At 38.3% G+C, this 22,462-nt stretch overlaps 1 protein-coding gene across 9 annotated transcripts in view; it reads right to left on the bottom strand.

Moving 5' to 3' along the window:
• The window catches only part of CARMIL1 (capping protein regulator and myosin 1 linker 1), a 268,640-nt gene that overhangs the window by 71,122 nt on the left and 175,056 nt on the right, over nucleotides 1-22,462 (bottom strand). For all 9 annotated transcript variants that reach the window (XM_023524450.1, XM_023524453.1, XM_023524449.1 and 6 more), the window contains 5 exons: nucleotides 21,052-21,120; nucleotides 18,522-18,615; nucleotides 10,325-10,423; nucleotides 2,301-2,429; nucleotides 1,473-1,604 (listed from right to left, as the gene is read on the bottom strand). In XM_023524450.1, the coding sequence (XP_023380218.1) occupies nucleotides 1,473-1,604; nucleotides 2,301-2,429; nucleotides 10,325-10,423; nucleotides 18,522-18,615; nucleotides 21,052-21,120 (523 nt within the window). The remainder of the gene's footprint in view (nucleotides 1-1,472; nucleotides 1,605-2,300; nucleotides 2,430-10,324; nucleotides 10,424-18,521; nucleotides 18,616-21,051; nucleotides 21,121-22,462) is intronic.

The following is a 22,462-nucleotide window of genomic DNA, read 5'->3' on the forward strand; positions in this document are numbered from 1 at the left end:
TAAATTGCTTGATGGCTGAAATCTCTTACACCTGGTGACCAGAAGTGTTGGAAGTGGAGTGTCCTGGGTGAAAGAAAAGGAGAAACACACAGGAAGACTGAGGTTTCCCAATACACAGGTCCATCTATACAATGAAATACTGTGTAACCATTAAAACGATGTTGATTACACACTGATCGAGAATTGCATATTATTCCGAACATAAAAACATACATATAGTACGATCACATATATGTAACATTATGTGTAGACATAAAAAGCTTGGAAATTCAGTAAAATGTTAAGATGATGCTATCTGTGATTTTTACTTTCTTCTTTTGTATATTTGTTAGGACTGTTTAAATGTTAAACAAAGAGTAAGTTTCATTTATTACAGTCAGAAATAAGCAACGAAGATGACTGTTTAAATGTGTATGAAACTATCTTTCTTATATATTTCATCCTTCTTGGAGGATAAAACAAGTGCTATTAGCTAACAAATGATCTGGCAGAACTCTGTACCAACTAATTAGTACTTTTTCTAAGGTCCGTCTCTGCTCAGAATGGATTCAAAACCACCACGGTTAAATAAAATAAAAATGGCACACAGAATCTCTATTATATGCATAGGAAGACAGGGGATTAAACTCCTAAATAATCCACAATATTTTCTCCCTCATTAATTTAATTTACAGAATAATGAGACTGTTGCAAAGATATCACTGAGTTGCACATCAAATCTCTATGAGCTGCAGCGATGTGGTGTCAGAAAACAGCTGATAATTATAGAAATTTAGACAGTTTTTTTTTTAAGGCATCTTTGAATAAGCAGACTGGAAATGATGAAAATTTTCTGAAAGCGACATTTCTCTGGTGTAACTGGTTTTTGGAGTTACCTTAAGAAAAAGCTGGTTTTAGGTAACTCTACTCACTTAAATTTCAGAGACTTTTTTTCAGCCAGGAGCCTACAGATAAATCTCTGCTACTGTGGGTGCTTTGTAAGTTCATTCTAAATCCTTTTCCTGTCTGGGCCAGCTCCTTACAGCTCCTATTTATATGACAGACTGTTCATATAAGCAGCGTCTAGAATTATAAGCACAGGTCCTGCCATCTTTCCCATTTTCTAAATCAAATGTAGTAAAAGAAGATATTTTTTCCTAGAGCAGACTTCTTTTTCTGATCTATAATAGAAATCAATCATTCTCTTATCAGTGGCAACCTGTCATGCTAATTACATTGAGAGATTTACCATCAAAAATAAAATTGAATTTCATAGGTTTTATTTGATCTCATTATGTAAGAAGTTACTCCAAAATTTATAAATGAAGCTGGAAAAGACACGGTACTCAATTTTTACTACATGTGCATGTGTGTGTAGGTACGTGTATAGACACACACACAAATCTATAAAATATAGGCAGCTATGGTATGAAAGGTTATCATACATAGTTAAATCACAAAAATGTCATTTTCCAAAATAACAGAATACAAACCTTTAGCTGTTCATCCACGACTCTTGTAACTTCTCCAGCCATTGATTCCAGGGTCTCCTGAATTGGACTGGATAGTGAGCCGCCGGCTCCTGCCCAAGACGCACCACCAACATGGTATAAATTTGGTAACAACTGTAAGAAAAATAAAAGACGCCTCTCCATAATTAAAGAAATATTTAAATAAGCACCAAAGTCCTAGCAGAGTTAGTAAAAAGGGTGGAGAAATATTATTACAGATGATCTATTCTTGACCAAAGTTCCTTTACACAGATTAGTAAACTAAGGTCCAGCTTTGAAACCATAGGAATGCTGTATTACACCTTTGTGTCTTAATGTCCTCATCTAGGGCATGAAAGTATCTGACTTTTGCCAAGGTTCCTCCCACTCAAAACATTCATGGAGTGTGTGTTTCTAGCCAGGACCAGATCCCAGTTAGTCCTTTCTCTAGCAAGGCATACTTTGGGAACCAAATTCTAATTTAGAGAAACTTCTTTTTAGAGGTGACAGATGGGAGTGTCATGAGATCAGCTTGCAAACAGAATAACATTAAATAGGTTTTACTCAGTTAAAGTACAACTATCTCTCAGTTACTAGGGACCTGACTACGTCCTTTGTAAATCACATCGGCCCTCCGCCTTTTAGTCTACATTTGATTACTGGTAATTAGTACAGGTACGGAGAGGAGGCAAAGATTAATTTGGTTCACTTTGCCACTTGTTAGCAACCTTGGAACTGGGTAGAAAGGTATACAAAGTTGGAACTAGTTTATAAAACTGAATTTAAAAAACATTTTTATAAGATGCTCACGTAGCCCGAAGTGAAACTCACTGTTTTAGAGTTCTTAGCATCACGCATGAGCCTTTCTGCCAATTTTAAATCTTCCTGGACAGCATCTCCCCCACAGTTTCGCAAGGAGTTGAGATGATCTTGTACTTTCACACATATTCTGTCAATCATCTGCTCCACACCATGAAAATGACAGCAAGTGTTCCGACGAGCACAGCCGATATTCAGATAGAAGGAAACACAGAATGAATGAGTACGAAAACTTCTAACTAAAATCATTGAGAAGGCAGCTTATAGCCCATTATTAATTTATCTATTCATATAAAAAACCTTTGGCAACATTAACTCCAGAAAAGCACTGAAGAAATTTTGGTCCCCTTTCCTGCCTTAGGAAATATAGCACGCAGAACAAAAGTGAACCCTTCTTGATGACTCAGAATCTCGTAGCTACTCAGTGACATTTTGCTAAATAGTAACTGTCCTTCATTAATTTTTATTGCCTACCTTCTAAGTGTCAAACAGAATGCTAGGTACTAGAGGAGACACAGACATAAAATGTGCCATTCTGAGGCTGTAGAGATGACTACGAAATGATGCCCATAGCCAGTTAGTCTCAGTATCTTGGAAATCAGAACATCCCTGGAAATTAATATGTTTTTCTAAATTAATTCAATTATATCAGGTAGTTTTCAATATATTAAGAGCCACTAAAAAAGGGGGGGGCAAGTTAAGGTTTTATTATAGTAACATAGGTAATAATAAAGTTAATAACATTTCGTTTCTATTCCATTAAGCTACCTCTCCCTGGTTAATTACACATGAATCACTTTAAGTTGTTCCATGGATTTAAACATAAAACCCAAAGGGAAGTGGTAGATCACTACTGGAGACAAAAATTAGTACAGAAAAGTATTATGCTTTTATATTTGTATTCACAGAGAGAAGCAGGAAGAAAGCTAAGAAGTCTAAAGAAAAAGATAACCACAGTTTAAAAAGTTTCTCCAACATTTTGATCAGAGCTGCAAGTTATCTATTTCATGTTCTTAAGAAATTATTAGTTCTCCAGAGACCTTATATATCAAGAGTCCCATCCCACCTGATCACTTTGGCAGAGATGATAGTCTAACGATATTTCTTATTTAAATTCACATGTGTCTACTTATTTTGAATTATCTGATATAATTATGGGAAGCCAGAGTCAGCCCTCCTTCCCCCATAAATTCTACAAAAATAGAAACTACTACACTGCTCAGAAGAGTTGCACTTTCACTACAAAGCCCATGTCTGCTTGCTGCTGTATCACCACCTCTCTTGCCTTTGTCTTTTATGAAATTAGGCTCATAACACCTACCTTATAATCTCCTAGTGTGTTATAAAAACAATCCAGTAAAATAACACCACTCAAAGTGCCTACTCTCTTGACAAAAGGCCAGTAATGCTAATGTTAATGCATATGCAGAGCAGCTCCTATTACTATAAAATGCATTGAGGCTACATAAGTGAACTAGATGGAGCTCCTCACAGGAAAGAGAAGTTATATGAATAAGCCTTCTCATACCGTATTCTCCCTCTCACTGCAATCCTAGCTCCCGGGCAGGGATCATGTCTTACCTTTCTGCATTTACTCAATGCCCTGCAGAGACCTAACTCTATGTTTTTTCAAATCTTCTTAATTGATATAAATTCTAACTCATCTAACTATTGTATTGATCTGTGCTTTCCCAAAGCAAAAATGGTCATCAATAATTCATATCTTACCAAGAATGACTATCTAATTTCAAGAGGAAAAAAAAATTAACAACATACTAGGAAAGAAACTGATATACATCTGAGGACACAAAAGACTCATTTGAGAGGTGTGTAGATGTGGCATTATAAACTTATCATCTTTAATAATCATGAGAGACCGAGAAGCCCCCTGCAATGTGTGCCATTAAGCATTCACCAAGAGGGGTCTTAAAAGAACTTTGAGTGATCTTTAAATGAAACTTTCAAAAATCATATCCAAATGAAACAAAAATTTAGTTCTTCAAGTAAGACAGAAAATACCACAAATCTCAAAGATTCTTCTGAACATGCACTTGCTAAAGGTTAGCACAGCCCAAGAGATCACATTCAGACTTTACAACTAAAGAGCTCGAGGCCCAGAAAAGTTAAACTATTTAAGAATGATTACACAGAAGGCAAGTGAAATTTCTGAAAAAAGGAAATCAAGGGCTTTGGCTATCTGTTAAAAATTCAAGCCCCTAAGTTACCCAAATGTGAAAAATAAAGGAAATTGCAATCTGAAAGACTGTCATCTCTTGGGTTATCCCATCAGGAGACCTCAGGGCGGATGACTGCTCTCTGCTCTTTGGTTTAACCTCCCTAATCATTTGGTGCCCTGGTTTTCTAAAGCAACCCAGAAAAGCTGTTAACTGCTATAGTTTGAGAAGCCCACTTCCCTCCAAGGAAATGTGCTGTCATTCCTAGACATGGTCTTCTTTATTTTGAGTCCTAACCTGTCTTCTCACATCCTTCCTGCAGGTCTGTGACTCCCCCTGAGAACTCCCTGAACAATTGCCAGCTCTTGTCCATGTGTTGGTCTTGCACAGGTTGGAACATAGCTATCTTTTCTTCTGTAATCTTCTTTTCTTCAGGCTTAACATTCCCAGATCTTTTTACCATTCCTGTGATACAGTTCTGTGGTCCCTGCACCTTCCCCCACCCCAGGTTACTTCTCTGAACGCTCTCTTCCATCTATGACCCTCATAAAATACACCCCCCCACCCCCCCACCCCCCAATAAAACAGACTAACTCCGGAGGAGTGGACTGGTGGGCTGAACAGGGCTATCACATTTCTTACTGCAGAAAGTACACGTCTATTAATGGGTACAAGTCAAATTGGCTTCTTTGGCAACTAAATCACACCCCAACTCATCATATTACACTTGCTAATGACAACTTAGGCTTTTTTGAATATAATGGGCTGTAGAACCCAAGAGCGCAATTCAGAACTATTAGCAACAAATGCAGTCTTTGGTTTCTCTTGTTACAATGATCTTCGGTTCCAGCAAATAGTTTATTTGTGGAAAATTTTATCTTCCTCCATGTCTATTTCTTTATTCAATTCAAGAGAAATACATTGAACACCTAGCATTGCATGGGATATAGTCCTGAATAAGACACACCCCTTGCCACCAAGCAACTTAAAAACGTAGAAGAGGAAAGAAATAGTCAAAATTAAGAGTAACACAAGATTTAAAGTGCTATATAATCTAATAGCCACAAGAACATGCACATTTTATTTTGTTCGCTGCCAAAGTTCCATAGCCTACAATAGTGCCTGCCATATGATGGACCATTTTGTAAGTGTTTATTCAATGAATAAATGAATGATAGAAAGTTCTAAAAGATTTCAGCCAAGGAGAGATCACATCTAGTTGAGACTGAAGGTAGCTTTTGAACTGGGTCCTGAAAGATTTCAATGGATTGAAAAAAGGGATCTTTAAGCAAAAGAATGAACATAAGCAGTGGCACATGCAGATACTTGTGACTTCTATTTCCTGATTAGGGACAGAGGAACCTGGTTGTGAGCAATCAGATTGGAATGTTAGGTTAAGGCAAGATGGTGGGAGACTCAGACACAAACCACAGAGTCTGCTCAGGGTACAAGGCACAGGGTGTGTGTTCCCAGCTCCTCCCACACCTGTAAGGGCCTAAAAGTCCCCTCCCCCATAACACTCATTGTGACTCAACTTCTCTGACTGATACAAAGGAGACACATAAGATGGATAAACTAGTTCTTGTCATAGTGGTAAAAGAAGAGGTAGGAAGGAGTTAACAAGCAACCTTAGTAAGAGGGCTGGCAGCAGAAATGGAAAGAACAGAACAGCTGCAAAAGATACTTCGATGGTAAATGGGGACGACACGACAACCACTGGATAAGGAAAGCAGATGAGTCGTCCAAGACAACTCCACAGGTTCACAGTGAATGATGATGTCACTGAGAAAAATGACCAAATCAGGAGTTCCAGGGGATTAGTTTGGTCTTCGTGACCCTGACATCTCAGGGGGCCATCTGGGTGTAGATGCTGAACAGGTAGTTGAAAAGACGGGACTTTCTGGAAAAAAAAAGTTACCAAGGGGAGAGACCCAGGAGTCATCCACAGCTGAGAGAGTTAAATTGGTAGAAGTAAATGAAATAGCCAAAGGAAAAAAGCACCAAGTGCAAAACTTAGAAAAATGGCTGCATTTGGAAGATGAGGGAGAAAGAGTTGTGTAGAAAAGACACAGATGAGACAAAGGGACAGTGGAAAGATATTCAGAATGGCACATTGTAAAGTGAACCGAGGAGTCTTAAGGAAGATGCGGTGGTTTATAATAATGATGATGAATCATGATAATAAAATAATAGCAGCAACGAACATTAATGTTTACTGTTGAGGAGTCAAGTTTGCATGCATTATTTCATTTAACCCTCATAGCACCTCTCAGTCATCTCCATTTTACAGATGAAGAAATCAAGGCTTAAGAGGTCAGTAAATTCACAGGGACAGGGAACAGCAGAGACTGTACTTAAATCTGGTCATCTGACCCGAGAGCCCAAGTTCCTAACTTCTACACTATACTGCCCTCTCCTTTCCTAGGAAGAGGAAGAGGGAGAATGGCCCCTGGACCTGGTGACCAGGAGACCAAAGAGAGCCATTTCAGTAGACAGATGGGGCAGAGGTCACATTTAGAAAGATTACAAAATTGAGAGGGTGGCAAAAAAGTCATGAAAGCGAGCATAAAAATCTGCACGTGAAAGGAAGGAAAGAGAAAATGCTGAGTAAACAGCTCTAGGGAATAAAATTTTTCTTTTTTTAAGAAGACTTAAAAGCAGAGAGGCTGGCAAACTACAAGCCACTCTGGGCCCATTTTTACAAATAAAGTTTTGTTGGAACAGCCACACTCATTCAGATACACACTGTCTACAGCTGCTTCAGCTACAAACTCACAGTTGAGTAGTTGCAACAGAGACCACACTGGCTGCAAAGCCTAAAGTATTTACTATTTGTTTTTTTACAGAAAGAGTTTGCTTACTCTTGATTAAAAGGGCTTTAAGATGGAAAAGAAGAGATCAAAAGCAGAGATGGAGTGTTGAATCTTACAAAGGTTTTTCCTAAATCAAGAAATAAGACAGACAAATAAATACATGAACAGTCATGAGATTCAATGTTTCATTAAAAGCTATTTTAATCCTTTTGGAGTCACCTGGGATGAGGACTGGCTAGGTGGTTGACAAGGACATTAGTAATGGAGGGTTTATTCTTTTCGTATTCAGATTTCTGGGAACTTTAATAAGAAGTTTCAATAAAAAGGAGATAAAATTCTCCTTAAGCGACTGAAACTATTAAACTGTAAAAACTGCTAATCATAATATCCTGAGAAATCCCCAAAGTGAAAAGGTGGCACTATACCTACTACATAATGACTTAATTCAGAATGGCGCCACCCATGCAGAATTAAACATCCGCCTCCTGTGTATAATTTCCTCCTGATTAAGAAGACGTAACATGCTTTTAAGAAACAGCATTAAAGGTTGCTGCAGTAATTTTGGGGGGATGGGCAAAATTCCCTATGTATGAGGAAAAAAGTTGGAAGGAAATAGTACTAAGAAAAGCTTGCATTATGGGAACTCATAAAGGAACCCAAGGCAAAAGTTCAACATAAGATTTTAGCACTCTCACTGCTTTTAATGTTAAACACTAAAACCAGGAAATAACAGGAAACCGTAAAGCACTAAGCTAATATTAGTCCCTTGCAGGACAAAAAAATTAAAATTTTAAGGCACCGATATGGTCAAAACCATGTTTTCTTTCTCAAAACTCCCTGTTACTTCACTAGTATTCATAATTATTTTTCCCAGCACCTATTGTTTTCTGTTTATATAAATAACACATGTTGACTATATTGTCTTCAAATATTGTGAAGTAAAACTGCATCACCTGCACAGATAGATATGCATTTTGATGTGCACCCTTTCACAAATCTCTATGCATGTCCACACGGTCATCTGTGTAATTTTACCTACTTGGAATATTACATATGATGCTTTTATTATGAACACCTTTAATTCTCTTAAAAAAAAAAAACAACAACAAAAAATTAAAATGGCATCTGCCCAAGGTGAGAAAATAGTGCAAAGCACACAAGACGGTCTCGAATTACTTTCCGTACCAGTCATTTCCTTTCAATCTGCTGAAATAAACACTTTTGACTTTCTGCTTTTTTATTTCTTTGGTGGCTTCCATTTCCAATTTAAATAACAGAGTTATTTTTATATTTTTGATGCATAAATTATAGAAAATAGCAGTTGATTCAATGAAATAAAAACTTAAAATTTAGCATATTTACACTCACCTTTCTCCCTCTTCACCCCTATTTTACTTAGTTCATTACTTTTAAATTAAGATTTCCAACATTTACATTTTTATGTAACAATAATTAGGTTTCCCCTTTTTGTGTAAGTTCATATTAAAATTTTAAACCCATTAAAATGAAGTTGTAGAATTATGATTACAGGATCCTTAGAGAAATCAATGAATTCTATGTCTTTTAATCCTGCAGCTCAAAACAAATTGTCCCAAAACGACAATTTTTAAAAGCTTTAGTTCAGCTTTTATAACTTTTTTGATTTTATTTTTTCTAGTTTTTTATTTAAACCTCATATTGTATACTTTCTTCTTTTTCTTTGTTATGCTAGAGAAACTCTTCAAAAAAAATTTTGTATAGAATATTGGGGGTGAAATTTCTGGGTCTATTTCTGAAAATATCTTTATTCTGTTCTCATGTCTACTGATAAAATAGCTAGATATAGAATTCTTGGTCCAAAAATAAATCCCCCACTGAACTTCAATGACATTAATTGGCTCATTTGCTTCTAGTAACTGAGACTGATGTTAAGAATTGGTTCTAGTTCCTTTGTAAGACTGCCCGTTTATTCTCTTTGGAACGCTATGAAGATTTTTTTCTTTAGATGTTCTGACCAGGATATATCTAGGTGGGTCTTTTGCCCATTTTGATCAATTTCAGTGGGTTATATCAACACCAAGACTCGTTTGAAATGGTTTTCTATCATTTTCACATGTTTAAATTTTTTTTTATCATCTTTTTAAATTTTGAAGTTCTTAATAGAAAGCTGTTGGCCATTTTGAATCTATTCACCATTTTGACTTTTTTTTCATCTCTCTTTTTACTATGCAATAAAGATTTCTTCGACTTTTTCTTCTAGAGGAATAGCTTAATTTGTACCCTAGCAGTTTAATTCTATATCACAGTATATTTTTTATCGCTAAACATTGTTTCCTATGCTGTGACTATTCCTTTCCATAGCAGCCTATTATAATTTTATGGACATAATATTTTTCAAGTTCCACTAACTTATTACAATTTTTTTTTAAAAAAAGTCCTCTGCTATACTCAGAATTATTTGACCTCAGTTCTTTGGTTTATGTTGCTCTTTCTTTTACATATGCTATGAGTTTTCCTCAAATACCTTATGATCCTTGGGTTTGGTTGAAATTTTTGGAGGAAATATTCCACACTTTAAAAATCATTATAATTCTCTTTTCCTCTCTAAAGTTGGGTAGAGAGAAGAGAAAAGTACTTCGGTTTCTCTTCAGCACTTAAGTTTTAATTAATACTCAACAAATTCTTCATTATTCAGAAGAATCTGGGAATTTGTTTCTTACTCGTGATATGTGAGGAAGCAGAGAGAAAGGAACAGAATGTCTCCAAGATAGCAGCGTGATGACTCTCCAATTTTATCATCTGCAATCATGGGTTCTTAATGTTCGTAAGAAAATCTAAAATATACCTTACTGACAATCTTAAGATATAAAATCATCAACAATTAAAGTGCATATTTAGCATTAGAATTAGCCTTGCTCTACACAGTCCCCCAAACTCTACTTACATTTGTCATTTTCAGAAAACAGTTCTTATTGTCCCACTAGGAATGAGTCAAATAACAGAAGTCCTTCATGCTATGCTCTTAGAAAGGTCAGTTGAGAGTGTGTGGAAACAGAACGTGCCCTCTTACCTGCTGTGTGGTACTGGTGACGATGCCTTGCTGGAGGCGGTAGGCCTGCTCTTGAAGGTACTTTCTAGTCTCATGATTCCGGAGCAGATAGTTTTCTATCTGGAAATTAAGCACATGTTTCTCTCAAGAACACATTTTGACTCAGCAGAGAGTAAAGTTATAAGTGAAAAGCCAGTCGCTGAACTTAAAACCAAAGCACTAATTCGCACATCCTATAAGTACCTTGACCCCATAAAACATATGAGATGGGGAAACTGGCAATCACTGTGTAGCATTATTGGTGTTTTTAGTTAGAAAGTTAACTAGCAGGTAACTGGAGTAATTTTTATGTGACTCTAGTGAACAAAGACAAGGAAGTGTTTAATTGCCTGTAAGGCTGGAGACCCCTCAGCAACTTTTCATCACTCTCCTGCACACAATCTCAGTTCTTTCTCTCTCATAAATTTTTAACCACTAAACAGTTGAGAAGTTAATGAATGTCCCCAAGGGGTATGGATGATACTCTGAACCTCGCAGCCAGTGGTAGAATCCACCAGCACTTAGAAAACTCCTTAAGGAAAAAATAAAAGAGAAAATAGATACAGCATTTGAAGAATACGGGCTGGTAAAACTCGAAGACATATTAGTTTCATTAATTCACCTGGTTTTCATACTTTCTTGTAAATGGAACTGATTTTAGCAAATACAGAAAATAAAAAAATGGATTTCCACAGAAAATGAGAAATCTTGAAGTTGATTGACTATTTGTATTTTTAAACAATCTCCTATGAAAAATTCAAAAGTACAAATGATAACTAGATTGAAATAAAGCATTTAAGAAGAACAATATGCAATGGATACATATTGAATAAAAACGTAGGATTAGCTATTGGGAATGACTGATACCTAGAAAGACGTATTTTAAAGAGTAATTGGAGATGGGTAATTGTGCCATCCATTTTTTTTTCAGTTGTTGTTTTTGTTTGTTTCTAATAACACCACTTAATCATTGGGCTTTTAATTTACCACTATGGTTCCCTGGTCTTATAAGAACTTCTAATAATTGGGAAGCTCTTGGTATGATTACATTTTCATTTTCATTTTCCTTATGCAAAAATGACTACTAGTTAATACCGATTATAATTACTATCATCCCTGGAAACTATAAAGCAGAACAAAATCTACCTTTTTACTAAACAGAAATGAAGAAATTATAAAAACGAAAAGATCCCTGAAATGAAATATCATGAAAGTGACACATTGATACCATGACATTAGAGTACATTAGTTTTCTCTTGCTGCTCTCCAAGAAGTCACCTCTTTCCAAGGTGACATTGCCATCAAAGTAAAATTTTTTTGCTAAAAAGATTCTTGCCTGAAATGTGGTAGATTTACATCACCACCAGCCTTGGTGCTTCTGTTCTGTTATTTGTTCTTTTATATTTGGCCTTGGGAAGCACTGTCTGTGGGCCAGTTCTCGGAGCAGACTGTTTACCCAGGAGGTTCAGCTCACACACTGGTGATGCCCAAGGCTGGCCCATGCATTTCTAGACGTTCCCCAAGTGTACTAATGGTGCTGCACAGACCAAGCCTGAAGGGAACTTTTTGGAAGATAAAATTCTAAGTTCCTTTCTAAAAGCTGGTACAAGGGAAAAGAAGAATAGCAATGTTTGATTGCCTTTAATATCAGTCATGTACACATCACTGCTAAAAGTGGTTGCATCTTGGATCAACAGGGTAAACTCTCCTTCCGTGCATTATTCCAGACCAGGGACAGAGACCTCACCTCCTAGGGACTAAAGACAGAGGGCCTGACTCCGGTCAGATGGTAAGGGAAGGGCCAAGGCTGTCATGATCATTTTGTGGGACCCAGGGCCGCACAGGGCTACCTGGGGGACAGTCTAGAGCTAGTCAGACATCTCCAGTCTCACTGCTGAAAACAACAGCAGCACAAGAGGCAAAATCCCTGTTTTAATAAAGAAATCTTGTGTTTAAAAAAATTTATAAAGGTTGAGTATAGAATTACAACATTGTTCTTCAGTAGAGTAAAATTAAAGAGCCATATTTCTTCTAGAGGATAGAGTTCTATTAAAATGAAGATGAGTATATAAAAGCATAGTAAATATTACAGGATAAAAAAAACAATAAAGATGAGCTTTAACTTCACCAATTTTTTTCATTAAAAACCATAAATTTTAAAATTAACATATTGGGATCCTCCTTTGCCCTTAGTCCCATTTTATGGATCTACTTTTAGTTTCCTGACCTGTAAAACATGCCTTGCTAGAGTTGGATTAATATCTACCACATTGGTAACTATTTTCTATTTGTTGCATTTACTCTTTTCTTGTCTCTTTATCTGCCTTCTCTGATTTTAACTATAGTATGATTGCATTTTTCATTTCTATTAGCACATATCAATTATACTTATTTTTAAGTTTTTTAAGTGGTTTTAAGTTTTTTAGCCCTAGTGTTAGCAATGTACATTTATAACTAATCCATGCCCACTTTCAAATAACACTATACTATTTCACAAGCAGTACGGGTCCCTTATAACAGAGTCCTGACAATTTCTCCCTCCTATCCCTTGTAACACTGCCATCTTAGAAAGTCTTCATTTCTTTACTTTTGAAAGAAATTTTTACCAGATACAGAATTCTAGGCTGCTAGGGTTTTTTTTTCTTTCAACATTAAATACTGTAGTCCACTCTCTTTTTGCTTATGTGATTTCTGACTAAATGTCTGATGTGATTTTTGTCTATATTTCTCGATAGGTAAGGTGCTTTTTTTCTTCTGGCTTCTTTCAAGATTTTCTCCTTGTCTTTGTTTTTCTGCAGTTTGAATATGACTACGTGCAGACTGTTCTCTGAAATTCCTGGATCTGTAGTTTGGTGTCTGTCTTTAATTTTGGAAAATTCTCTGCCACTATTATGTCAGAAACTTCTTCTGTTCCTTTCCCTTGCTTCTCCTTCTGGTATTCCAATTGCATGGCTGTTTAATCTTTTGTAATTGTCCCACAGTTCTGGGATATTCTGTTGTTTTTTTCTCCTATTTTTTTTTCCTCTTTGCATTTTGGTTTGGGAAGTAGCTAATGACACATCTTCAATTCAATGGTTCTTTCTTCGGCTGTGCCCAGTTTATTGATGAACTCATAAAAGGCATTTTTCATTTTTGTTAAGTGTTTTTTGATCTCTAGACATTTCCTTTTAATTTTTTCTTAGAGTTTCTATCTCTCTGCTTGTATTATCTATCTGTTCTTGATTTCATTTTACTTGTTCATTAGAGAACATATTAATCATAGTCATTTTAAATTCTGTATCATAATTCCAAAATCTGTGTCACATCTGAGTCTGGTTCTGATGTTTGCTTTTTCTCTTCTCAGTGAGTTTCTTCTTGCTTTTTAGCATGCCTTGTAATTTTCTGTTCAAAGCCAGATATGATGTACCTGGTAATAGGAAATTGAGATGATCAAGCTTTTAGTGTGAGGTTTTATGCTAATCTAGCTAGAAGCCAGATTGTTGAATGTTTGCTGAAGCTGTAGGTGCTAGAAACTTTAATTTTTTTCAGTGTGCTTGTGTTTGTCTCCCCTGTTGTACTGTGGTTTCCCTAGAAACTCCTTAAATAGAGTGCCTTGCAGGTTGCTCAGTTGTAATCCATATTATTATACTAGATGTGGTGGTCAGTCTTTTGATTAAATTTAGTTTTTATTAGTGGGGCTAAGTCCCTGGGTTGTGACCTTCAGAAGTGTTTCTTGGCCTTTTTACCACTTTCTTTTACGTAAAACAGGAAGGTTAGTGGGGGCTGAGGTTGTCCAGCTGTCTTTTCCCAGGGCAGACAAGGCTCTGGCAGAGTAGATAACCTGGACGGTAGGCCTCTGTTATGGAGGACGGAAACCTCTGTGTGTATTTCAAACCAGTTATTTTTTTCCCTTCCTCCTGCCAGAAGCATGAAGGGATTTTTCTACAATCTTTAATGTGATAACCTGGTGGAACTCCTGGAGGTAAAACACATGAGAGGGTCAGGGCCTCCTTAAGACTGGGCCCCTATCTGTTTTCAGCTTTTAACCTATGTTGTTCACATTAAGCCTCCAGCAGTTCATCCTGCCCCTGATCTTGGCTTTGACTCACTGTGATTCTCTGTGTTCCTGTCCAGGGTGAGTTTGCTTTTTAACCTCAATTCTCTGATGGATATAAAAACAATCATTGATTTTTCTGTTTACTCAGCTTTTTTTCTTATGAAGATGAGAATGATGACTTCCACACTCTTTACAAGTCAAATCTGAAACCAGAAACCTGGCTTGTCAAGAATATATGTTCTAGATCCTGGTCAAGCTGGTGGAGTAGGTAAACACTGTGTTTGCCTCTTCTCATGACATCAAAATTACAACTACAGAACAACCATCATTGAGAATGACCTGAAGTCTAGCTGAACTGAATGAAGTCCTACAACTAAGGACAGAAGAAGCTACCTTGAGACTGGTAGGAAGGGAAGAGACGTGGAATGGCCTGGTCTAATTGCCACGTGTGGTGGTTAAAGATTGGGAGCAATATCTCAGCTGTGGAGGTGCCCCCCAAGGAGTGAGGGGGTCCCAACCCCATACTCCAGCCCAGGGTTCAAGTGCCGAGAAGAGTCTCCATGACTCCTTGCTGTGAAAACCAGAGAAGACTGTGGCTGAGTGAAACAGAAGGCAACTAGAGAGATAGACATTTCTCTTAAAGGGCTCACACACAGACTTACTTGCTGAGGGACTCACTTGCTTTGAGCTCCAGCACTGGGGCAACAGCTTGAAAGGTACCAGGGGCATACTGGGAGGAAATGAATGGTCTGGCTTCAGGGTGAGGGCTGAAGGGACAGCTTTCTCCCACACAGAAGTCCTGGTGGAAGTCATTGTTCCTTTGTTGAGCTGTCCATACCTCTAGGCATGCAGACACAGGCTGACTCCATGTGAATCTCCATGAACCTGGCTAACACTGGTTTGCCCAGTCCTGGAGATTCCCTGAGACCCTGCCCCATCCAACTTGCAGTCCCACTTTTGGAGGCTTTTCTATACAAACACTTTTAGAAGCTTTTCTATACAAACGACCTGTCTTGGCTTGTGCTGTGGACTTTCCTAAAATCTCTCAGAGGTTCACAAAATCTAAACAAGCAGCATCTGGCCTTGGTATGCCCCTTACTTCTTTCTGAGCAGCCTGACACAAGTGGCAGTTGACCTCAAGTCATGGCTTGGCCTCTCTAGGCGTCTCTAAGCCCAGTGTGGGTAGTGGCCACCTATGAATTGTTTGGTGGCTCATGCCAGGTGATCCTGGGAAGGGCACAGGCTTCAGCTGAACTTAGCCTGTGGCGGGGCCCTCGCAGGAAGTCCCGCAGGCAGCACACCCAGTGGCCAACTTTGGACAAGACTGGAGCACCACCCGGGGCTGCATCTGAGGATAATACACCCAAAGGGCAGACTGGGCAGACACCAGAGTCCTGCTAAAGTGAATTCAGCTCCACAGAGCCAGCCCCTCACCAGTCAGTTCTCACAACCAATCAGCCTGAGGGTCAATCACTCCCACTGACATGCAAACAACCAAGATATGGAAGCAACCTGGTGTCTACCAATGAACGAATGGACAAAGAAGAGGTAGTACACATAAACAATGGAATATTACTCAGCCATAACAAAAGAATGAAATCTTGTCATCTGCAACAACAGAGATGGACTTAGAGGGTATCATGCTGAGTGGAGTAAGTCAGACAGAGAAAGACAAATGCCATAAGATTTCAGTTACATGCGGAATCTAAAGAACAACATAAATGATCGAACAAAACAGAAACAAACATAGATACAGAGACCATTTTGATGGCTGCCAAATGGGAAAAGGGTTGGGGGGGGCGGTGAAAAAGGAGAAGAGATTAAGAAGTTCAAATTGGTAGTCATAAAATAGCCATGGGGATGTAAACTACAGCATAAGGAATATAATCAATAATATTATAATAATTATGTATGGTGTCAGATGGGTATTAGATTTTGGGTTCATCACTTTGTAAGTTATATAAATGTCTAACCACAATGGTGTAAAACTAATATAATATTGTATGCCAACTGTATTTGAAAAATAAAAAAAGTATTAAAAAATAACACCAAATTTATAACTTAGTATAAAAAACAAAATATCTCATTAATTTTTATATTGATTACATCTTGAAATAATATTCTGGATATATTAAGGAAAACATATTATCAAGTTAAAAAAAGTACATCTTTTGTTATAAGTTAATATCCTTTAGGATCCAGCATTTGTATGTTGCTTTATGGTCTACAAATTGCTTTTCACATATACTACCTTGTTGCCACCTTAGGCAAATTACTGTCTCCCTGCCCTTCAGTGTTCTTATCTGTAAAATAAGGATATAATATAACCTATCTCATGGGTTTATTTTAAATAGTACATGTATTAATTTATGGTAAGCATTTAAAGCAGTGTCAGGCACCAAGCAAAAATTAGATGTTAAGTGTCTGCTAAACATAATTATCATATAGCTTTATTTTCCTTATTTATATAGATGAAGACACTAAAATACAGAAAAATTAACTTATTGAAATTACAAAGCTAGGCCAAGTTTGATATAGTCAAATCTTTTGATCCAAATCTTGAATGATTTTTTTACCACACCTCAGCTTTCTCTCCTCTCCACTCCCAATCTTATTCTTTTTTTTCAACAAATGTTTAAGGAGCATCCTGGCATGCATGCCAGGCCACTATGCCAGCTACCGAGAATAAAAAAAAATGAAAAATACACAGACTCTGCCTTTGAGGAGTTCACAGTCACTGGGAGAAAAACATATGGAGGCAGGTAGCTTAAAACAATGTCACAAGGCCAGTGACAGAGGAAATTATGAAAAGAAAATCTACCTAGCGGGGAAAGGGGACTCTGAGACATCTTCCTGGATGAGCTGACACTTAATTTCAATCTCACGGACATGCAAGATAGTGGGGAAAGCATGAGTACCATCTAAATTAGAGTAGTGATTCTCACACTTCATAATCACTAGGAGAGTTTGTGAAAACACAGACTGCTGAGTCCCAGTCCAGTTTCTGAGGCCCAAGAATTTGTATTTCTAACATGTTCTAAGAGGTTGAGCATAACAAAGCATCATGGTCGGTAGAACATGAAGCTGGAGGGGAACAGAAGGCCAATTCTGGGCAAAATTTCATGCCATGTTAAGGAGGTCAGGCTTTCTCCCAAAAACCACTAGGAATGGGTGGATTAGAGGTTTTAGTCCATTCAAATTCATCATGAAATTAGATGGCAAGTTTTGACTGCAACATGGACAATAGATAAGAGGAGGCAAATGCGACAATAATCCTGGTGAGAGTGCTGAGGTATGAACGAAGGAATCTTTCATAGAAATAGAGGGAGGAGAGCAAATGAAGAAATTTATGCTCTAGAATCTGTAACTGTGGTGACTGACTGACTGAGGAAGGCATGAGGAAGGAAAGCCAAGCTTGGGAGACAGCATGGAGGGTTGTATCACCAAGGAGAGAGCACAAAGAGGGGAAAAAAATTTTCCCCAATGACAAATAGTCAAGGTGAAGTAGGCTTCTACGAATAGGAAATATTTGAACATATCTAAAAATGGAGAGAAAGGTAACCATAACCATAGAAAGAGAAGGAAAAAGACACAGGAGAGCAAGGGAATGGGGCAAGCTTCCAGCACAGGGCAGAGGACGGTGGGGTCAAGGCACCATGGTGGCTGGACTCTGAAGGGGGATGCACCCTTCATCCTCTCGGTTTGCCAGAAAGGATGTGGGAATGGGTCTAGATTTAGACATATCCACAGACAAACGTGAAGGAAGATCACAGTAATAACTTAAATTTTTGATGAGGAAGAGAGGGAAGGTTCTGTCTGTTGAGGATGAAAGAGGGAGGTTGAACAAGGTGACATTCAGGTCTACAGTTCTCAAAAGGGTAACAGGAAGTCATCTATGCTTAAGCTCTGGCATGTTGATGTCATAAGGATGTTACTCTATTCCACTGAAATTCCATGACAAGGTTCGGTTTAACGTTATTCCTTCCCCATTTATGCATTATGCCAGTCATGATCCTAAGAATATGAGATAATGTGAAAAAGCTTTGTAAAATACAAAGTACTGTTCGTATGTTCAGGAGTATCATGAACATAATCCAATTCGAATGTGAATTTATTACAATTAAACTACTGATTCTTCACTACCTTCTGCAGAGCCTCTTCTGTTTTCTCAGGGTTTGTCTTGAGGGCTTGAGAAGCATCATACATAGGAATTGGCATAAATCTCAATGTGTAGTTCCTAGAAAAAGGAGAAAATAATGTTTATTTAAAAATACCCTATTACCTTAACTCATCGCTCTTTTAAAATCCCAAAAGATGGTTGTCAGACTGTCTTAGAAAATTTTGAATGATCAGTACATCTTAGGCCCCCAGACTGCAGACCAGTGTCTACGCGGCAGCACCACAGGGACCTCATCAACTCAGGAAATCTGACGAAACTGACACAACTTTCAGGAATGTGGTTTTGTTTTGTTTTCAGTTTTCAATTATATCAAGGATGGAACGTTCAAATTGGGACTGGAATGACGGACTGAGAGGAAGCCGAAAAGAAAGCCCAGTATCAGCCTGCTGCTTGGGCTTTAGTCGCTGGGAGATCTGAATGTACCAGATCAGCACGGTAGCTATGGTGACAGCTAGAACCCAACTGTTAGAGGAAAAATAAAAAATCGACACAAAACTTGTGCTTACAAAGCAAGGACATTACATTAGCATCCACAAAAATAGTCTATTCAGGCTCTGGGCTCCTTTAAATGAGCAAGTCCAAGACATAGGATTGTCTTCAGAAAAGTTGCTGGCAGTAGTTTCCTGCCTGGCTCAATACCCTGATCGCTGCAGGTCTCTGCAGTTTGCAAACACGATCACCCCCATGCTCTGGACATCAAATGAAACCGCCAGGAGTCCTGTGTTCACATTATCTCACCATGGCTGACCAGCTGATTAGACACAAGAGTGCAAGAGAGTCACTTGGTATGAGGAAAACACAGACTGAATCTGCACTCCAGCCTTTGATCCCGACCCTGCTACAAACAGCACTCACAATGTGATTTTTATGAATATTTAGATGACTTTTACTGAAAAAGTACCTTAACAACTACTTCCTAAAATAAGGCTCTAATGATGAAGAAATGATAAACAATCATCTTAATAGCTGTAGTAATCTAGATAAGTACTATCAAATGGGAAAAAATGTTCTCCATCCAGTCCAACTTATAAAGTGGCTTAATGTAAAATAACCCAAAGAAAAGGCCGTTCTATCTATAATTTTAATTTTTCCCTATCTTTGCTTTAGCAGAATTGTTTTTCTTTGGTTTAAGAGCCAGTGAACTGAAACTATGAGATAATAGGTCTTTTTCACAGCCTTGAAGATTTCCTTTCCCTCATCCAAATCTGATCATGCTACAGACCAGTAGAGTTTATTGAAACCAAATGTGGTTTTGAACCACTGGCATCTTGGAACACACCGTGCATAACAAATTATGATCCAAGGAGCCCAACCATCAATCTGGAAATGGTGAAGACTGGGTATGTGTGTGCCCTTGGCTTCTCACAAAGACCACTCGGGGCTGGCAGTCTACAACATTATCAGGGTGGCAACTGTGCCATTAGCACTCAAATGAAGCTACTGTAAATAAATGCTTCCATTTGGAGGTTTTGTGGTGAAGAGGAGTAATTATAGGTGGTTCCATAGTCATAGAAGGCTCTAGGGAGAGGGAGCTATGGTGACTGGATAGTGCAAACTACCTTACCCATGTTTAGTGATGGCCTCTGGTGGCAGCAAATTGAACTTCCTGGCTATAGTAGAGTCATGGGATTTAGAATTGGAAGACACTTAGGGATAATCTACTTAAAATGCTTTGTTCAGTATCATAGGCTTATTTGTGACAAAGCTGAGGACTGAATGGAGGGCTTCTAACTCCAGGTCTAGGGTTGTATCCACAGCACTAAACTGGACAAGAGAGCTCCAGGTTCATGCAGGGAGGGAATTCTGGGAAAATACAAAAGAATGAACACCCTCTCCTCTTCTCCAGGAATTGACTTCCATGCTACTGGCCTCTTATTGCCCATTCACATTTTGTAACCTCTCATCTGCAATGCTTTGATCGTTTCTACCTTTAGAATACAATACGAGGATTGAACACCTCAGAAAGAACCAGATTTCTAGCATTTTTTCCAGCCATGTTTATATTATGATTTCTTCATTTAGTTTACTTGGGAAGTAAATGTGACAATAAATAATAATTGCAGACTCTAGTTACTAAGGTCATAAAGAAAGCCTCTTAGAATGAGACAAGTTAGCTCCAGGCTTGCCATCTGTCAATTTCACTTTTTTTAATTTTCTGGGCCTCAGCTTTCTTCTCACCACTGGATTCAAAGTTATCATAATGGACAAAAAGGCAAGACCCAGTGGAAATAGACTGTGAAACCACAGGAGGAGGAAGCCAGGCTCCCAGCCTCTCCCGGTGCTCTCCAATCCTCACAACCGTGTGGGGTCTCCAGCAGAACACGCATCTGCCCTCGCGTTACAGGTGCAGAAACTCACACCAGAAGAAAGTCCGTGTCTTCCCGAGTCCCACGGCTTGTGAGCAGTCAACGGCTACTTCTTTTACCCCACAGATCACACAAACAACATTGCATCTTTGTATTTTTTCAGAAAAAAGTCCTAATGAAAACTTACTTTTCCATAGCAACAGCTATATCTTGAAAACCTTGTGCAGTAATGTTGTTCTTGTCCCATATAACAGTCCTGTTCAAAAACCGAATTGCAGAAATGATCAGACACTTAGGAATGGAGGAAATAAGTCTCTCAATGAAGACCAATCTTACAGGCAACACTGTCAAGGTACTTTAATACAATGGCTTTAAGTGAGCAAAAAATGGTGTGTAACCTTGTTTCAAACAAAGCAAGGATGATCATTTCCCCACACATTTACTCTAGTATGAAATTTTTTTTTAAAAGGAACAGTACACGTATTCACTAACCATTAATGCTTTACTAGGCCAAAAAAGTCTAAAACCTGACTTCTTTTTCTCCCAGTGGTAGTCTAGTATTCACGTCTGAGACTGAAATTATATATGAAGATGCTAAGCAGTCTCGTGTCCAACAAAAAGAATTCTAGGTACTGAGACTTTTCCATTCTAAACAACTAGAGGGGATCTCAACATATTTTCTAATGCTGCCCTGATATGGTATGATCAGCTATGTCAGGAATCCCCCTCATTCTGCTGGCAAAAACTCAGTTACTATAAATACGAGGTTGTTTCTTTTTAAACACAAAACCCATTTTGGAAGAAAAGTATTATTTTACCTTCAGAATGTGAATACTTCACAGATACTTTAGGATTTGTCAATACACCTGATACACGAAATGGCTCCCATTTGTCTAGATGATCCCAGACTCACAATCTCTAACTCCTAATCTCAATGACCTTCTCTACATATTACTGACCTTCAAAGAAACTGCTGCAGGTTTGGGATTTTGGCTTCAGTTTAGACAGAAGGTTCAAGCTCTGTCTTACACTGGAGAGCAAAGAGAACAGGACAGAGCCTTGGGAAGTAGTGTGAATTAACTCTTCATTCACAAGACTTTTGGACTATGGACAACCCAGGTCTGAATGACAGAAGCTGCATGGTTACCACGGAGCTAGTCCCAAAGGAAAGTGGTTACCACATAGCTAGTTCTTAAGGAAAGCCAATCTTGGGAGCACATGGATGGCAATCACTGAAGAGAGCAGTCAGCACCCAGTGTGAACTTCCTTTGAACCAGTGAACCTTGTGTACCCCTTGGGTTTTCTGTCTCTCTATGGCCAAAAGTGGGGAGGGAGGACAAGACGCTGGCCTCATACCAAGTACAGGAAAAGCCCTCCGGCTGCTCCTGCTGCCTTCTCAGCTCTGCTCACTTGACGCTGACACAGACCCTCCTCTGCTGCCCCTTGCCTTTCCCCACCACTGGCCAGTCTTAACACGAACATTAAAAGGAAATTGCAACGGCTCTCAATCAGATTTCACCTCCCAGTGGGAATCTTTAAGACAAAAGCTTCGAGGAGTAACTATGTCTAAATTTGGGAACATCCTCCCCAGTATTTTG

This window comes from Pteropus vampyrus, unplaced genomic scaffold (assembly GCF_000151845.1).
Source record: "Pteropus vampyrus isolate Shadow unplaced genomic scaffold, Pvam_2.0 Scaffold463, whole genome shotgun sequence".
Classification (NCBI taxonomy): Eukaryota; Metazoa; Chordata; class Mammalia; order Chiroptera; family Pteropodidae; genus Pteropus; species Pteropus vampyrus.